The sequence below is a fragment of the Otolemur garnettii genome, unplaced genomic scaffold (assembly GCF_000181295.1).
Source record: "Otolemur garnettii isolate 467f Iridium unplaced genomic scaffold, OtoGar3 scaffold00017, whole genome shotgun sequence".
Lineage (NCBI taxonomy): Eukaryota > Metazoa > Chordata > Mammalia > Primates > Galagidae > Otolemur > Otolemur garnettii.
Window position 1 is genome coordinate 4,326,519 of NW_003852412.1, and position 19,285 is coordinate 4,345,803.

At 44.0% G+C, this 19,285-nt stretch overlaps 1 protein-coding gene across 1 annotated transcript in view; it reads left to right on the forward strand.

The window, feature by feature from the left end:
• Positions 1-4,206: 4,206 nt before the first annotated feature.
• The window catches only part of PIK3R1 (phosphoinositide-3-kinase regulatory subunit 1), an 86,030-nt gene continuing 70,951 nt past the window's right edge, over positions 4,207-19,285 (forward strand). The window contains exons 1-2 of the mRNA XM_003785882.3: positions 4,207-4,424; positions 14,533-15,234. Coding sequence (XP_003785930.1) covers positions 14,892-15,234 — 343 coding nt within the window. The 5' untranslated portion in view covers positions 4,207-4,424; positions 14,533-14,891. The remainder of the gene's footprint in view (positions 4,425-14,532; positions 15,235-19,285) is intronic.

A 19,285-nucleotide genomic window follows, 5' to 3' on the forward strand; every position in this document is an offset into this window, starting at 1 on the left:
AGCCCATAGCAGAATGTTTCTGAGTTGCTTCTTTAGTTCAAGTGACATATTCCTTAGAGATCTAAGAGGGTTGCTTTTCTTGGAGTAAGGTGGCTGGAGAATTTTGGAAAAAGTGACCATCTGAGAAAGGAATCAATAAAACAACACATGATAAATCTGAGACTTTCCGCAAATGGTGATGTTGAAAATGTTTTATCGCCCAAGTCTGAACAAAGTGATTAAGTCCTACGAGTTGGGGCTGGAATATGCTGTTAACCCAGGAAGCCGAAAGTTCAGTGTCCTGTAAGCTTTGTAAAACAGTTTTAATCACAGTGAGGTAGTAGTGTGGAACCTACCCAGGAGGAAGCAGGGAGAATAGGAGCTCACTCATATTTATCAGGCCAGGGAGAAAGTTCCTGGGACAGGGAGGTAAAGATTCTGCTCACTAGGAAGATCGGCTCCATGAAGTGCCTGGGAAATTTCAAACTGGGTTTTCTAAAGCCAGGATGAAATATCCCTCCAGAGTCTCCACCACCATTTACTCTGAATCTACGCTCATTAAAAATGATGTTTCAATCTATCACTCTATCACTCCTAGGTTTCAATCTATCACTCTATCACTCCTAGGTTTCCCTAGGATCAGGAAGGTAGTACTGTGAACAATGGAGGATTTTCAGGATGCTGGGCCTAGGGGTTGTCCAGATTGTGCAAAGAAGAGCATCGTATCAGGGAGAGCATCAGTCGTAAGATAAAGATTTGAACTTACTGTGACAATTTTCTGGCAAACATTAGAAAATTCTCATTGTTTTTAACAAAATCAGCATGTCATAATCGTTTTCGGATTGATGAAATTAGAGAACCACGAGGAAGGGGATCCTTTTCTTTTTTTCTAACAGTTTTACTGAGGTGTAATTGATATATAATTAACTGCACATATTTATAGTGCACAATTTAGTGAGCTTTGACATACGCAAATGCTCAGGAAACCCTACCTTTGCCCCTAAAGCTTCTGCATGCCCTTTTATAATCCATCCATCTCTCCACGCCTGCCTCATCCCAGCAGATAACAAGGCAATTACTGTTCTACTTTCTGTTACAGGTTAGTTTGTGTTCTCTATAATTTTATAAAAATAAAACCAAGTTGTATATATACCTGCAGACTAGGTATTGGGATTTTTTATAAGCAATATATAGCCAAAATTGAGGACCTATGTCTAAGATAGAATTTCTGAAGTGTAATTTGCATATGAATTATCTGGGAATCTTGTTACCATACAGATTGTGGTTCAGTAGGTCTAAGTGAGGGCCTTGGATTATGCATTTCTCACAAGCTCCTGTGTGGTGCCAATATTGCTGGCCTATGGACCTTACTTTGATAAGGAAGTCTCTAAAGCATTTGTATTCGTTTTATTTTGGTTTTGAACCCTAAAACACCTATTCAGATTTCAAATCTAACGAAACCTTATTCCAGCACTCACATTATTAAAGTAGACAGAGAGATGATGGCAAATGAGAATATACTACTGTCCGTCTTTGGGGAGGACGGTTTCTCAGCTTGCTGTGGTCACCCAAAGCCTTCCTATGTACTGGGGTTGTTGACCTCCTATGGCTAACTTTCAAACCATCTTTGCTGTCATGACCTATGTATGACACCCCTGTATCTTTGTGGCACATTGTACATCCTTTGACATTTTGAGCTCCCTGATGGTGGCAACATCTGCCAACCAACAGTTTGGCCATTACTCATTGAACAGTGGTGTTTGTGTGCTTATGTGACATTTTATTACCATGGTTCTTAGCCAGTGTTCCCCAGAGCCCTAGAGAAATGGTTCTCAAACTCTAGCATGCATCAGATCACGTGTAGGGCTTATTAAAACACAGATTGTCAGGCTCTGCCGCCAGCATTTCTGATTCAGTGAGGATAGGCAATTTGCCTTTCCAACAAATTCCCAGGAGATGCTAATGTTACCAGTCCAAGGACCTAGATGTTCTGGAGAGAGAGAATGAGGTGGAGCAATGGGCCTCGTGGGCTTATCACATGAATTCTTACCTTATAGTCATTGTGTTTTGGGATTCCAGACAAGATTTTTATAAAGGAAAATTTTTATTTTTATTAAGAAAAAGTAACCGTCTGAGAAAGGACTCAATAAAACAATTAACACAGGATAAATTTGTCTGAGAATTTCTGCAAATGGTGATGTTGGAAATCTTGTATCACCCAAGTCTGAATGAGGTGATTAAGTCCTATGCTGCTGTTTTGTTGCCTTTGCATTTATTTCATAGAAATCAATGGAAAATGAAAATAAATTTTAAAAAAATGGTAATACCTGTGATATGGGAGAGGGTATCATCAGTTTAATACAAAGGCTAAAAATATATATGTATGAAAAAAGAGCCTTCTTCTCCTTCCATGGGACACTCTTTGGACTTAAGATATGTGTTCAAAAATGATGGGAAAACTTAATGAAAATGCAACATAGGTTGGAAATAACATTGCTGAAGACTATGTCTAAAATAAATAAAAAGTGCAAGTTGGAATCTTATGCTGTTATGTTTGGGGGTTAATAGAACTCCACTGTAACAGTGTGTAAGTCTCTTTCCAAGAACCCATCATATATGAAAGGAAGCTATAAATGGTAAGGTTTTCATTTTCAGAGTTTCTTCAGAGAGAAACCTAAAGGAAATACTGTCAAGGTCACAGCAGTTTCATCTCTGCTTATTGGACTGGATCAAAGTAATTCTACCACAAGGCAAGTTACATCATTCCACTTACAAAGCTCTTGCAGACAATGAATGAGCTCTTCATTTCACCTAACAGGTGTGAATAGTATACTTTGGTAAATTTCATATTTACTTCTAGGTAAAGTGGATTCTTAAACATGATGTGGGTACCTGCCTGCTTTCGTGTATCTTCTTCAAGAGATACCTTGGAGTAATAGAAACACCAGTGTCTGAATAGCCTTAAGTGGAACTTTTCTGTTAAAAAGTGAGTCACCTTTAAAAATGATATTTTCCAAGGACAGTTGGTAAGTTTCAGGATGTTCGTCCTTTTACTTCCAATGCCCACAGGAATAAACCACCAAATCAAAGTTTTATAAAAGTCTAAGAGCCTGTTTTTTTTTTTAAAGTAATTTTCTTTTTACTTTTGGAAAAGTCAGGAAAGAAAATCGATAAAGAATTTTTTTTTTAAAGGCGTTAGGGCACGTAGGGTGGGCGGATGCAGGTCTCTAAGATGCAGGAAAAAGGAATCTGGGAAGAGCTTTTAAGCAGCACAATCCCACAGACTTTAATGAAAAAGAGCGGAACACGAGGCGTTGGCATTCCATCTTACCATCAGTGGAAGGTCTGAACCATCATCACATTTTTCTTGAGCAACTTCAGTAACTTCAGCTCGAAGAATCTGCACTTAAAACACATTTAAGTGACAATATAATTCACCTGAGTTCCTCCTCCCCAGTCCCAGGAGCAGGGAGGGACCGGTGGTCTGCCTGAATGACCTCCATCTGCTCTGTCATCTCGGGACTGGAAGGCATCAACCAGCGTACATCCTCCTCATAAAACTCTTCCCTTCTTGCGGACCCGCCTGGCTCCCGGGGGCGGTGGTGCCAGGCTCCCGGAGTTAGCTAGCGGCAGGTTGAGGGCGCTCGTCCCTCCGGTTCACCCTTTCACCCCTCCTTCACCCCTGGAGCGCCAAACGAGGGGGCGCGGTTTTTCCACCCACTCGGGAAGCTGTGCTGGCGAGGCCAGGAACTGCAGGGCCTCCTGGTTTTGGCAAGCCCTGGAATCCAAGTCCTCCCCACCCCAGCCACTCTCCTTGGGTTGGTTGTCAGACACTCGGATTAGAGACACGATCAGCCTCCAGGGAGGTCTGAACTTGTCCTCAACGTCCCCCAGCCCCTCTGCCTCTGGTCTGGTAGACGCCCAGCAGCCGGCCCGGCCCGGGGAGTGCAGAGCCAGAGCGCTCCGCAGCTGAGGCAGAGTGTAGCGGGGTCGCCCAGGGCATCCCCACAGCTGGGGGCGGAAGGCGAGGGCGGCCGCAGGGTCTGGGGGGCAGGAGCTCAGCTCCCCCACCTACCGCGGTCCGCCTCCAAGGCCGGAGTTGTGAGTGGCAGCGGCGGGGGGCGTGGTGCGGGCGGAGAGGGGCGGAGACGCGGGCGCTGGTTGGTGCGGGTTCGGGGGCGGGGAGCGCGGGGCCGGACCGGGGGCGGGGCGGGCTTTGGGCGCTGGAGCTGCGGGCGCACGGAGAGGAGTCGTGAGCAGCTGGAGCGGAGTTAGAGGAAGCGGTGGCTACGGCTAGGGCGGCAAGCGAGCGGACTGAGACGGAGAGTACGGATTGGGAAGTCTGGGGGTCGCAGCCGGGCCGGAGGAGCGTTGGAGTCGTGCATGCAGGAGGCCGCCACTGCAGCGCCGGCCCCGCAGAGGAAGGAAGCCGGCCGGCAGAGGAGGTAGGCGGCGGCGGCGGCGGCTCGGGTGTGTGTGCCCGGGAGGGGGAGGCGGTGCATGCGTGCGCGGCTGCCGCCGCTCTCTTCCTGTCACCGCTTCTCCTTCTGCAGAGACCCGCTGGGGGAAACGGGCTGGCCGCTGGCCCTCCTGGCCATCGGCTTCCCTCGGCCTCCGGGCAGCATTCCCCCGCTCGCGTTTTTCCCGTTCTTCTCCAAACCAGTTCTGCACGCCGCCGGGCGTATTCGCCCCCAGAGTTGCCGGCGAGCTCGGGCTTCCCTCCCGAGGGTCCCCTCTGTCGCCTTGTGCAGTTTTCCGGGGCCCTTCACGGGAGGAGAGCGCTCTACCTCATTTGCGTTAAGGGGAAGGAGCGCTCCCGTCCCCCGTGGCCCTTCAGTTGCAGCCAGGGTCGCCGCCCGGCCCTTCTCCTGGGCGGGCGAGCGGGGTGGCGGTGGTCCCCGGAGCTCGGTCCCCGAGCTGCCCCGCCAGCCCCCGCCCTCCGAAGTTTGCCGCCCTCCTCTTCCGGGGTGGGGGAAGTGCGCCTCGGGGCGGTTGGTCTCTGGGGCCCTAACTCGGCGTCGGGTGCGGGCCAAGCTGGGGCAGGTTGTTGGAGGCATATTTAGTAAGGTCTCCGAGCCGTCCGGAAATCCAGCTTTTTGTAACGTGGGGCGAGTCTGGAAGAATCTGCCCAGCAATATGGAGCCGGCTGGGGAGAGCAAGAGAGCGTGCAAGCCGGAGCTAAAATATCGTGGGCAATTGTCTAGAAACCACAGCTCTAACGCTCACTTCCCCGGGGCAGAAACTACCCTCTTGAATCACAAGACAAAGAGAACAGAAAAGCTCTGGCCAGGCACCCTTGTACTGAAATATACTTTGGTAACCAGAATTCGAGCGTGAAATGCAAGCGTGTGAGCGGAATGGCTGTTACATGTTGAATGCAGAATGTGTGTCAGCTGGATTTGGGGGAATTCTGCTTCTCCGGGCGCTGTTAATATCGGAAAGGTCTCACTTCCACCGTTAATCCCGGGTGGAGCTGCAGCGCTGTGGGTGTTTGAGTGTGCCCTGTATTGGGGGGTTTCATGACTTTCACGGATTTTTTTCCACTCAACTTTCGTCTCTGTCGGTCAGTGCTAACTACGAATGGATAAAACAGTTCCGGGTTTTGAATGCAGCACAAGATTGTCATTTAAGGGTGATGAGGTTCAAGTTTGAGTTGTTAAGGGGATATTCACCAAGCTTATTGACGAAGCCTTGAGGTGGAATTATATTTTAATATTTTTTAAGTTTGTGTTACGTTTTTGCAACCTTAAAGATGTAAAGTTAGATACTAGCTGGGAAAGGTTGGAGTCACCAGACTGGTTCATTTCTTATGCAGGCTGTTAAGAGTAGTAGAGCTTCAGAGTGTAAATCATTAGGAATTTGGTGGCTTATGCACCGGAGAAGGACCGAGGCATCTTCTATGGTTAAAAAGGGCAGAAAAGCACCACACTGGCTATAACTTACAGATAACTCTGTTCTTGAAAAACCATTTAAAAGCAAGCAGATGATAATTTTCTTAGGTGCAGAAGTTGCTTAAACTTAGGGAAGAAAGTGTTTGCTCTTTACAAAGAAAATACTCTTGGAGTGCACACCCCCGGCATGAGTGGGGAACTTCCCAAACTTCCCACTAAAGTTTGGGAAGTTACACTGGTTCAGAGTCAAAGTTTAAATTGTAAAGACCAGCGGGCTCCCGCTCCCTACTTTGCAGTCACTGCTGGCCTCTTTAGCTTTTATGTGCCAGTTGCAAGTAGGTACTGAAGGTCATAGTATTTTTTCTTGAGAAATACATAGATTTTATGATTGGAAAGAAGTTTTGTTTATCTGATACTACCTTTCAGAGTGTTATGTGTATTTACTTTTAACTTTTATCTTGATTTGAGACCTGTTTTTAGTTACGTAACAACTCTGCAATGTACATACTACTATCTGCTTTTTAAAAATGATAGCAGTGTGTCATGTCAACGCTGTGATGTTTAGGCAAAAACAGCATTTTACTTCCCATTGATTAAACATATGCTTCTTCTTTAGGTATTTTTTTAGTTTAAATGTGTTAAGTACAGGAATCTGAGACAGCGCAGTTAATTTGGGGAAACAGGTGTTAAGATAAGTTGTAGGAATTCCTATCTTGACTTATTGACGGTGATGATGGTGGTATCTGTTTATATTTTGGAAGTGTCAGTTGCACCTAAGCTGAGTTTTGAATCTTAAATGTAAACTTGAACTAACTTAAATTTTGAACTATCTTAAGTGTTGGCCATTTCTTTACATTTTTCCTTGAATGCCATGAAATTTTTAGGTTGCTGCGTTGATTGAAATTTTCTTTTCTTAGTAGTTCAGGGGAGTTCCATAAAAAGACGTCTACTCTGGAAGATTGTCTACTTGGTTATTAAATCAGGAGCAATTCTAAATTCGAGATTGGCTTTTATTGTGTTTGCATTTTGTGACTTGCAGAATGTTTTACTGAATAAAGAGAGCTAATGAGCAGGCTGAAAAAGTTGATTTTTATGGTCCAGTAGATGATGGCAAGGTGAGAATGTTTGCATTTGGATTTTTGCTTTTAATTTGCTCATGTTTGAGGTATACACTATGCAGAAGAAATAAGTGCTCAAATCAGTATACTACAGGTTTTAGCGAGGTCCCTATGGCTCTTCTTCTTCCAGGGTACAGGGCTTTTCCAGTGAAGGCAAGAAAATGAAGCATTTTAATGAAGCCCTGGAGGACTAGGAAGTTCCTTATCAATGGAAAAGATTATCAAGTTATCTTTTTTAATTTAGAAGGTATAATATAAATTATATCACAGCTTTTTATCGAGAACTTAGGTTATAATTAATTTCCTATTACTTACATAATTTTTTGCCATGCCTCATTCACCTACACCCTAAAGTGATTATGATTACTTGCTGTGATTCTACCAATACTCAGATTGGAATTACTTGCCTTAAAGAGTGCCAATTAAAGGCCATTTTCACATACAGTAAGCCAAATGACCTGAACAATAGACTGCGTAATTATGCATAAATTCATCTGTTTGGCTTATGTTATTTTATTTTTTTTAAAGAGCAGAGTGAATGTAGTACTAAAAAAGAGGTCCCCTGTACTGAAAGAGTTGCTGTAAAAAGCCTTTGGAGATTTTATTCTGCCAGCATTGTTTTCCATAAAGTACATCAAATATGCACCCACAGGCACCAGTCGTCAAAATAGTTTTCAGGTTAATAATCACCCAGGAGAGTATGGAAGTTGCAGGAGTCTGGCCAAAGTGTGAGGAGGCTGGTGGGTGAGTGACTTAATAAAGGCAAGGTGGCTGGGTCAGCTGTCCTGACCTGGGGCTTAGCCCCACTGGTTTGCTTAGCTCCAAACCCTGGTGGAGAGGAATATTGTCTACTGACTCCCACCCCTTGCTTCACATATCACACGACTACCTACCCCTTGGGCCCCTCCCAGGCCTCCTTTGCCCTGACCTCTCTAGAGCCATCCTCTACCTCAGGTAGGTAGAGAACTAGATGGGTAAAGTCTCCATCAGCTTTTGTCTGTCTGTCTATTTACTCTGAAAAGGAGTTAAGACACCAGGGAGTTTATTTTAGCTAGATTCAGGATTCATTTAGAACCATTGGCAGCAAGAGGCAATACAAAAGAAAATTGCTGGCAAATGTCTGTTCCTGTTTTAAATCTGAATTGTATAAATGGCAATAAGTGACATTTAATAACACGTAATAATAGTATAGTAATCCCACAGCTACAATTTGCTAGCTCTGTAACTTGATGGAGGCAAATTATTTAACTTTTCTCAGCTTAGATGGGGGTAATAATGGAACCCAGGATGGTTATAAGAATTAAGTGAGTTGATACATGTAAGCTCTAAGAACTGTGCCTGGTACACAGAGCACTGTGTCGGTGTGAATTATGTGAAGCTCTTACCAAGTAGAGAGTTAGCTAAGTGCTTTCTATATGTTGTTTTGTTAATCCTCATAATGACCCTATGAGGCATGGATTGCTTCTATCTGTCTCACAGAGGATAAAACCCATACCTTAGAGAGGTTTAAGTCACTTGCCCGAGATCGCATGTCTAGACACTGAGTGGGCTGCTGTTTGAGTATGAAACTGGGTGCTCATACCACCTTGTGAAGAATTTTGCATTATAAGACTTGAGATCATCTCCTTTCAGTACCCTTGTTCCATGGCCTTCCCCTGGGGTCTTTACCCCTACCATGCAGAGAACTGGAATTGTCAGTGTCATGACCTCAGTGATAGGATCTGTTCCTCAGGTCCCCAAAGCCACATCATTGTTTCTCCCGGCCTTCCTGTGGTGACCATAATCACCTCAGGGCTGCTGTCAGCTCAGCCAGGGTCACACTCTCCTCTGCTCCTCCTGCAGTGCTCAGGTGCCATCCCATCACTGTGGCTCCTTTCTGAGGAGCCCTGTCTCCCTGTTGTTTCACTTGGGCTTTGCTTTTCCCCTTCCTGCCTATGCCTCCCCCAGCTCCCTGCACGTAACATCGAAAGTGCTTGCGGGCAGGAATTGCAGCCTATGTACACGTCCTCCTTACCTGCACCGTGTACCCAGCCCTGAGTGTGGCAGCATGCAACACACTCTAGTGAGTTGGTTGCTTTGAAAATTTTTTATTTTTTAATTTATTTTTAGGTTTTATAGAGAAGGGGTCATACTATGTAAGTGCTGTGATTTGAATATATACCTCCAGGTTCATGTGTTGGAAACTTAATCCCCAGTGCAATAATGTTGGGAGTGGTCCCTAATAAGAAACTCTGCCATCATGAGTGAAGTAAGGTTGTTACTGCAGGAGTGGGTCAGTTGTCTTGAGAGAAGGCTTGTTATAAAAGCATGTTCAGCTCCTTCTTGTTCTCTTGCCCCTGCAAGATAATGCAGGATGAAAGCTCTCACCAGATGCTACTGCTATGCTCTTGGACTTCCCAGCCTCCAGAACCATGAGCCAAATAAACTTCTATTGTTTATAAATGACTCACTTTCAGATATTCTGTCATAACAATGCAAAATACTAAGACCCTAAGACATTTTAACTTTGTTCAGTTTGATTTTCATGATTTCTAGGATACTACAATTCGAAAGGTAGAAAGGTTTTTAAATAATTTTTTAACTGTATGAATTCGGATAGGGAATTTGCCTAGATTCCGAGTTAGCACATTAAGAAGGGAAGGATGGAGAGTAGAGACATGGGCCTTGGTCCCAGGAACCCTTCCCTACTCTCCCACCCTCACTGAAGACCCATTTTATGCTTCCACTCAGTGCCAAACTGCTTATTTCCTTGCAAGACAGAATCACATGACTGGGGTATAGTCTTGATTTATTATTTAATGTAATTTCATTCCTGCTACTCCCATCAAGTTTTCCAAATGCTTGTCCTTTGTAAAAGGGGAGTAAAGAAAATCAACAAAATCAGAGGACTTTTTTTTTTTTTTACTTGGTTCTTTGCCAAAATTTCTGCAAGTTCAAGGGTAAAACTGAAAATCTGCTTGCAGTCGTACATTAAGCAGTCATGGGTTGCTATCTGTCAAGCATCAGAAACAATTCTGAGGAATAGAGTGAGAATTTCTCAGTATTTTAGCAGAGAGAGAAATGTGCTTCTGATCAATGGGATTGCAGTCCGTTATTTAAAAGGATTGAAGGACTTGGAGCCAAATAATTCCCTTCAACAAAATTTTGAACTGTTGGGAATGATGTTATCAGAGTAAGCTAATGTGTTATTCATAGGATTCCTTTATACCTTTTGTTACAATAACTTACACTGTAGGAGATTATGTCTCAAAACTACTTTGGATATTGGAAAATGTTAAGTTGTAGATAATATTATCCACATAATAAAAACCTTTATTATGTGAATAATTATGTCAAATCTGGGTAGAAATAGTTCAGTGGACAGGTGTATGTAGCCAAAGAGAATGGAAGTATAATATTGTGACTCTGGGAAAGATGTATCCTGTTGATTTGGACAGTTTGGGCTCCAGATTGATCTCAGGAGGGTTTACACAAGTATTGCCAAATGCCTCAGGCTGCTGCGTCTTCTGTAGTTCTGGGGAGAATTTGAGGGTGATTGAAAAGAACTTGTCAGTCCTCTAGATGTGACAGACTATCACTGTGGATTGGTGCTTCACATATCCCCCACGGAGGAGTTGAGTTGCCTGAAACTATGCATTGAGGGGCCTGGGATGGGGGGAGGGGTTGAGTTGCCAAGAGGGATACAGGTGGCAGAAGCTAAGCTCATAGAGCAAAAACGGGCAGGATTCCAGAAGTGGGCAGCCTTCCAGAAGTGGTGTGCCCAGTATTCTTTTATTCACTGATTTATGGACTTCTTTGGCAAGGATGCATTTTAATGAAGTCTCTTTAGAAGACAATTTAGAAGACAATTTGCAAGGCTAAGATGCTGGGTCCTGGACTGGATGGAACTGCTGCTGAGTTATAATGGTTTCTTTTTGTTCAGGCTCATGAAAGAGCATCACATACTCTTTTAATAAGGCTGCTGTCCCAGAGGGCAAGAGGCAGATATTCAGGGCCAATCTGAGAGGTTAGCTTGTAAGGCAAGACATTGCAGTGTTGATACCACTGACCTCTCTGGGCTTCCCTTGGGCATCAAAACAAGGTGAGTTCTGCAGTAGGTTCTAGTGATGGTAAAGGTGGAGGTGATGGGGACAGACTGCCAGGATCTGGTTCTGGTTCCAACTCTCTATTCCTGATTGTTATCATGGCCAGGATACTAAACTCTCTGCCTCTCATTTTCCTCAAATGGAAAGCAAAAATATTGATAGTACTTACTTTATATGGTTATCTTGAGGAGTAAATGAGTCGATACACCAATAGATGTTCCCAATAGATGATGACAATGACAATGAATCATTAAAATGGATGTGGCAGTCAGAAGAAAGTGCGCCCTGTGCAGTAGGGTGGAGGTGCCTGTCTCCTCTGCCTAGCCAGCGCCTTTCCGAACCTCTGAACCATGAGATCCAGTCTGCACACAAGTGACTTACCCACTCTTCCTTTTACAACACTGCTTGAAAACCACCTGACACTGAATCATGCCTGACCTTGAATTGTTTAACCTGTCCTGTCTGCGTCTGTCTCCTGACCTGATTGTGGAGTCTCAGAAGAAAGGGACTGTGTGTTCTACATACGATCCTAGAGTCAGGGAAGACCTGGGGTTCTTTGTAGCAGACGAAAACCCAGAGATCTGCAAAGGGTTCTTCTTGCCAGTGGTGAGGGAGAGAGGATTTACTGTAGATCTTTAGTTCTCTGACACTTCTGGAGAACATCCCTACTGTAGGGTGAGTGCCATGGTGTCATCATAGCTCACAGCAACTTCAAACTCTTGGGCTCAAGTGATTTCTCTTGCCTCAGCCTCCCATGTAGCTGGGACTACAGGCATCCACTGTAATGCTTGACTATGTTTTAGAGACGGGGGGTCTCTACCTGACTCAGGCTGGTCTTGAACTCCTGAGATCAAGCAATCTACCTGTCTTGGCCTCCCAGAGTGCTAAGATTACAGGCATCAACCACTATGCCCGGCTACAAGCACAGTTTTCATTTGTAAAACCATGATGCGACATGGAACCTTTTCTGACTACATACATTGCCTTAGAGGTACACTGTGAGTGGAGAGGGCATTTATTTCATGGTTATTGGAGGGTAGAGAGAGAAGAGACTGGAGCGTGTTCATCGTGCCTCCCATTCTGTTAAGAATCCCACCAAACTGGCCCGCTGTTTGGTTGCAGTAGAGGAAGCATTAGGCAGCAGCTGGCATAAAGATCTACCCAGCTTACTGGTTGAGGGTTTTTTGTTTTTTTTTTCCAAAAAGACATACATTGCCAGGAAAAGCTAACAAAAATTTCAAGGCAGATTTGGAGGATTAAATTATTCTTAGGCATATTGCCTGGTTTCTAAGCATTTAGGGATATGTAAATTTTCATGTTCTTTAGAGTTCTATGTCTCCTTTGTACAGAGTACATTAGTACTAAAAATGAGATTTGCTAGTTTTACATTTTTGTGTGAATTTATGCAGTGAATATTTAATTTGATTCTGGATCTTTCAAAAGGAGAGGCTTTCTTCAAACAAATAATATAGCTTATTCTTCTGATATGCTCTGCTGGTTGCTTTAATTTTTTTTCTCTGACAACTGAAATGCAAAGTAGAGCACTATCCCAAATTGATATTCTTGCTACATAAAGGCTTCCAGTATTTGTTTTTGCTTCTTTTAATATGTAACACTCCTAAGTGTGTTATTGTATTACAGCTAAGAGACTTGAACCATGTAAAGTTGAATACTTTACACTTGTGAATGCCAGTGTAACAATTAATCTATGATTAGATTTTGCTTCTTAAGCTGCCTGACCCGAAAAGTGCCTATACTGTTAAACTTCCAAAGTGCTCCGCTATTCAAACCTTAATAAAAGCGCTCTTTGATATGGCCCACTGAAATTGTGTGGCTATTGTTTTTATTGCTTTATTATGCAGCCAGCTTAACTGAAAACTTTAGGTTGCCTTTACTCTTTATAATAAAGATAACATTGAGAAATGACTAGGGTGCAAAGTGTATGTGTGTGCACGCTGTTCTATCTGCCATCTACTTTGACTTATGAATTCTAACTTAGAATGTCTGACTGTCTCATTCCTCTGCCTCCACTATGTTTAAAAAGAAAAAAGGAAAAAAGAAAAAAACCCACTTTCATGACCCGTTTCCCTCTCCACTTAAGTCGTCTTTACAGAGCAGTCTGCAGCAGCCATCGCTACTTGCTGTCTGATTTCTTAACTCCTTAAGATGAAGTTAAATTAACTGTTCTCACTACTGGACTGGAATCTACTTTCTTAAAAGTCACTGAGGATTCCACTGTGGGCAGAGCTCCAAATTATAATAGTCAGCCTTGATTCCATCTCTCCTCTGGATGCTTCTTTAGGATTTAGTCTTAGGGATCACCTTCTCCTACCTGAACCATTTCTGGAATGTTGTTTTATTTCTAAACCTTGACTTTCCCTCTGTACTTGTGTTCATTAAAGCATTTGGCCCGTGGGGCATTATTTTAACTTTTATTTATTTTTTTCTCTGTGAGCCTCTTCATTCCATTGAGTTCCGTCTTGCCTAATTTGTGGCTGATTACCAAACCTCTAGCTAGCATGTTCGCCTCCTGAATCGCAGGCCAGGTTTTCAGCAGCCCCTAGCCCACCCACATCATGTGGATGCCCAATGTCACTGTAAGCCGTCAGATCCCCTGGCTTCTCTTTGCCTGATGTTGGTACAAAATTACTCTTCTTAATGTGGGATCACACACTTTGCCCCTTTCTTCCTTGTCCCACATTGGAGCTTGTGCCACATCCTGCACGCTCGTTCTCTGCACTGTCCCCTGCTTCTGTCTTCCTCTCCATACTTTCTGCTGCTGCCTGGGGTCATGCCCTCGTGGCTGCTTGCCCAGACCTCTGTGCTATACCTCTGTCAGACTCCGTGGTTTGATCGGGATTCCCCAAGTGCACTCTGATCCTCTTGCTTGCCCTCTCCCAGCCCTTTCAGTGGGCCACCCTGGGCTGAGTGACTCAGCCCTGACACAAGCACACGTGATGTCCTCGAGCACCGCCTGCCTCTCTAACCTGGATCTCATGGCTCCTCCTTTGGCTCCAGGTAGATGGGACTGTCTGTTCTAGCTCTTCTCAGAATATGACATCTGCTTAGTCACTTCTGGACGTAGGATCATGCCACACATTCCATTCTGTCCTCAGATCCCTGCAGTTAGATGTGCCTCCCTGTCACTCAGCCCTGCAGTGTTTAGTTACGCCTAGCTCACAGCTCACACCTAGTGTTTTGTTCCTTGTGTACCAGTCTTATCTCTGAGGCGTTGCCACATGCCCGTTCTCCTCCCCCGTCCCCGCCCCCTCCCAGCGTTCTTAGAAGGCAGGGACTGTCTCCCTAACCTTGTTGTATAGACGGTGTCAAGCAGTAGCACGCTGGCCTGTGTGCATCTGCCAGATTGATTAGGTACTTGTTGAATGGACGTAGAAATTCCAGCTCACGCAGATGGCAGAGTGTGTTGTTCATTCATAAGTCTTGTTTTTCCTTTGCTAGGTGAAGCTCAAGTGTGGAGTGCCACAGTAAAATCAGACGACAGATGGACAGTGTGACAAGAGCATCAGAAAGGATTGGGCCTCGCTGTGAGAGTCAGCCTGGATTCCAAGTGCTGACAAGTTACTGAAAAGGAAGCCAGTGGGAAGACGGTGGCACGAAGGGGAAGCGGAGCCCGGTCTTCAGTCACACCATTGATGGAGGACAGATGGGTGGCCCGATGGCCAGTCACCTCTCCTCTTAAACCTTTGGAGAGTGGTCCTTTGTCCTCTGCTGGACACATATTAGGAATTTTAACACACTCTCTGAATTCGCTTTTCATAAAAACGTAAAATTAGACTGCAAGCACACTCGACTGTTGCATGGCAAACATGAGTGCCGAGGGGTACCAGTACAGAGCGCTGTATGACTATAAAAAGGAGAGAGAAGAAGATATTGACTTGCACCTGGGGGATGTATTGACTGTGAATAAAGGGTCCTTAGTAGCTCTTGGATTCAGTGACGGACAGGAAGCCAGGCCTGAAGAAATTGGCTGGCTAAATGGCTATAATGAAACCACAGGGGAGAGGGGAGACTTTCCAGGAACTTATGTAGAATATATTGGAAGGAAGAAAATCTCGCCTCCCACACCAAAGCCCCGGCCACCTCGGCCCCTTCCTGTTGCACCAGGTTCTTCGAAAACTGAAGCAGACATTGAGCATCAAGGTCAGTATTGATGAGTGATTGCGTCATGACATTCTCCTTTAAGGAAAAGGCTTAAGTTTGGGTTGGGCTGTGATGCTCGGGGCAGAAGTTATCTTGGCAACTGTACTTGAGTTGATATGTGGTGCATAATAGCTTGGTCAATCATTACACAGTTAGAAATTTGTGTTCGTGGGGTTGGGAGTAGTTATAAAAACAGGGAGATAGCATCTGAGAACCTGTTTAGTGAGTGTCTTTAAACACTGTCATCATAGTTGCCACTTAATTAAACACCTATCGGTGTTCTTATTCCTGTCATTAGTATTACAGGTTGAGTATTCCTAATCTGAAAATCCAGAGTGCTCTGAAGTCTAAAACTATTTGTTGCTCAAAGGGAATTCTCCTTGGACCATTTCAGATTTCTGATTTTTAGATTGAGGATGCCGAAGTAGGATAATACAACTACAAGGTGGGCATAAAGTTGCTGTGCAAGGTAACATAGACAACAGTTGTCTATTTCAAGTTGCACATGAACTCTATGGCCACCCTGTATTACAAAATCTGGGGGGAAGACCCACCAAAATTAAAAATACTCCTGGTCCCAAGCATTTAGATAAGGGATACTCAGCTTGTGTATATCTCAGTGATCATTTTGGGAAAGTAGAGGGTAAGTCTAATGCAAGAATATTTAACATTAATATGATTTGAACGGAAAAATGTAGAGAGTAATAAAATGACCACAGAACTCAGCAGAGAAGAAACCATTGTTTTCATAACCCCGTATCTACCTCTTGGTTTCCTCTCCAGGAACACTGTGGCTGAAGCTGAAACCCAATCCCATAGTTAATATAAAAGTAAAGGGATTCCTTTTTCCCTTGTGGGCGGTGTCATTTGTAGCATTAATGCCTATAGTCTGCTTGGCCTTCATGAAGGGAAAACAATTTCATTGAATACTTTTCCTAAATGGAAACCACCCTAATTCAAAACCACTTACTGCTTGTTGGAGATGGCCCACACTTGAGCTGCAGGCACAGCGGTCCCTTTAAGGTTTTCCTTCTGCTGAGTTTTCCAGAGACAAGCCTGGTGTTCAGCTATCAACTTTGTCAAACATTGGTTTCCTCACTAGTAAATCTCAAGCATTTGTTTCTCCCCCCTTAAGGACTAAGAAAGGAATGGGAGGTATGTTTCGAACGGGTGTGCCTAACTGTAGTGGTTAGATACTGAGCAGAGCTGACTGTGGCGTCCCAGGATTTTTCTGGAAGAGATGCTCCTGCCATTCATAATGTCTTATGCCTTCTTAGCCAGGTGGTTCTCAACCTTCCTGATTGCGGCATTGTTGCAAATGGAACAAAGGGGTCTCCACCCACAGGTGGAGAACCGCGGGCTAGCACCAGTGAGTGAGGTGCTGCAGAATGCAGCAGGGCTGAGAGCTGCCTTTTAGCACTAGGTGAAAATAAGATCGGGAATATTGTATAAAAATGGAGGCGTTTCCTAAGGATGCCTGAAAGGAAACCATTTGCTCTTCCTCTCCCAATTACTTATTGTATAAATATTATCCTGAGCTTTATAAATAGTGTCCAAGTAATGTCTTTTACTCTGCACTTCAAAAGCAAGCGTTAACTTTTCTTCGCAAAGGAATCAGAATACTTTGACTCTGCACACCCACGGATAATTCTGTCATGGTTTGTACTTCTTACGGTTTCTGGTAGCACATTGAAGATATATCCATACATCATTGTTTTTCTCTACCCAATCACATATTTTCAGTTAAACTTTTTAAGTTAAAAACACTTGAAGAAGACCAATTCAAAAGGAAAAATGATTCAATTTGTCCTGGAGTACAGAGGGTTACAGAATCTTAAAAAGTCTCAATTTTGAATTAGAGCAGATTACTGAGAAGGTAGAATAAGGGCACTTTGTCAAGATTAGTAACAAAAAAATTTTGTAAAAATAGTTTTAAACAAAATCGTATCTGATAACTGCTGTGAGGTATAAGTTTACTTGGATATAGTATGCAGAAAAGCAAGTCTTTCCTTACAGGAAAAGTGATTTTCTCTTACGTCCTTATCATTTTCTGATGCTGTCTTTCTCATGTGGTGTGGTGACAAGGGAGATTTCTAACAGCTTTTTCATTTTCCTTTTGATACGTGAAAATGTGGAGCAAAATGGAAAATTTTAGCACAATTCAAGAAAGAGACCCAGATGATGTGTATGAAACTCTTAGAGCCCAGGTATAAGTGAGAAAGTAGAAGTAACTAAAGGGTTGAGAGGGTGGTGTGGGGAAGGGTTATGCAGGCGGCATGATACTGAACATTAGTTTTGTTTGGAAGGGTTTGTCTTGTATTCCCATTTAAGTTTTCCTACGAAATGAAGCTCCACCTCCTAGGAGTGGCTTGTTATGTTGACATAGAAAGTAGTTGTAAGGACAAATTTTATGTCTTGGAACCTATGAGACTGGTTTCTTCTGCCTAAGTTTGTATGTATTTAAAAAGGTTTTATGCATCTTATAAGGGTACATGTGAATCTTTCTAAATGTAGAATATAAATGTCACAATAACTAAGAAAATGACATGAAGGCTGTGTTAACCAGTTTGATGAAAATATTGTATATAAAAACAGCACACTGTACCCCATGACAGTATTAATGGACACAGCTATGATTTAATAAAAAATAAAAAGTTTTATGGTGACAAATTATGTGAAGGCAAGAAAGGATAGTTCTTTTCTTACTGTAATTGAATTCTTTAGCCTTTTTTTTCCCTCTTCACTCTCCCCACCTGACGTAGCCTGTTTTTCATGTTCAGCTGTCTTTATTTCATTTAGAAGGTGACTTCCTGCCCACCCCCTAGCCCGGGGCTGAGAAGGGTGGGTGCAGGGGGTGTGTGGTGCCCATCACGCATCTCTTGTACACAGAGGGCACAGGGGCGCCTGCAAGCTCATGGTGTGTCTCCCACCTTTTGCTGAGCCTGGAGACCTCTGTTTTTAAGAGAAAGCCATCATTAGCCTCTGACCAAAAACAGACCCTGCGTGAGAGGCTCCTCCCTACATAATAGAAACCCCTTTTGCACTTTCCTTATCTGTTCTTGGGAATAAAGCTGTGCATAACTTTTGGGGAGCAAGAGAGTGAAAAACCTGTTAGAAAATCTCAGGTGCAGCTCTTCTCAGGAGCATGTACCTTTTACCACGACATTTTGCATATCGATTTTTTAAGGACGCCCTGGCTTAGGATTGAATGAATTTGTTTTTTGGATAGTCTTGAATTTGTTGGAATTAAATTCATTTAGTAAGCCTGAACTGAATCCGTATTTTATACTAGGAAGCAGAGATAAAAGATGAGCTGAAGCCTCCAGACAGCCGGAGTGCCCTCTGCTTCCCTCCAGTGCCTCTGTCCCGCCTGAGGGCTGTGCTTTGTCCCCTGTGCGTGGACAGCTCCTCCCCAGCTCCCCAGACATCCGCTTAGCTGACCCTGTCCCCCCCCCCCCCCGTGCTCTGTCTTCTCACGGACTCTTGCCTCTGCTCAGTCCATTTCATGCTGCAACCTGCTCCTCATTTTTTGCAAAGCATATATTAACCTACCTAGTGTTTAGTATTTACTGTCTGTTCCCTCTGTTAGATTGTAAGTTCCATGAGGGGACGGGTCTTTGTGGTCCCTGTTATCGTGAGTGTCTGGAAGAGTGTGGTAGGTTCCCAGCAAGTGAGCCTGCTGCTGCAGCTGATTTTCTGGCCATTTCACTTTCTGCATGGTTTCTGAAATTAGCCACATGCTTTGTATGTCATGGGCAAGCATACAAGGCTTAACAGCGCGTCCTGCTTTTGAAAATAACAACTTACTTGTTATTCATATCATTCACATCTGAGGCATCCTGCTTTACCCATTGCCTGCTATGTCTCTGGAGCTCTTTATTTTCTACCCTGGTGCCTGAGCCAGGTAGTTTTGCTGGTGGGAAAGTGGGTTAAACCAGGGGTCCTCAAACTTTTTAAACAGGGGGCCAGTTCACTGTGCCCCAGACCGTTCGACGGCCGGACTGCGGGCCCCAGGACGAGTAGGCTGCTAAGCAGGACAGGCAGCGGCGGC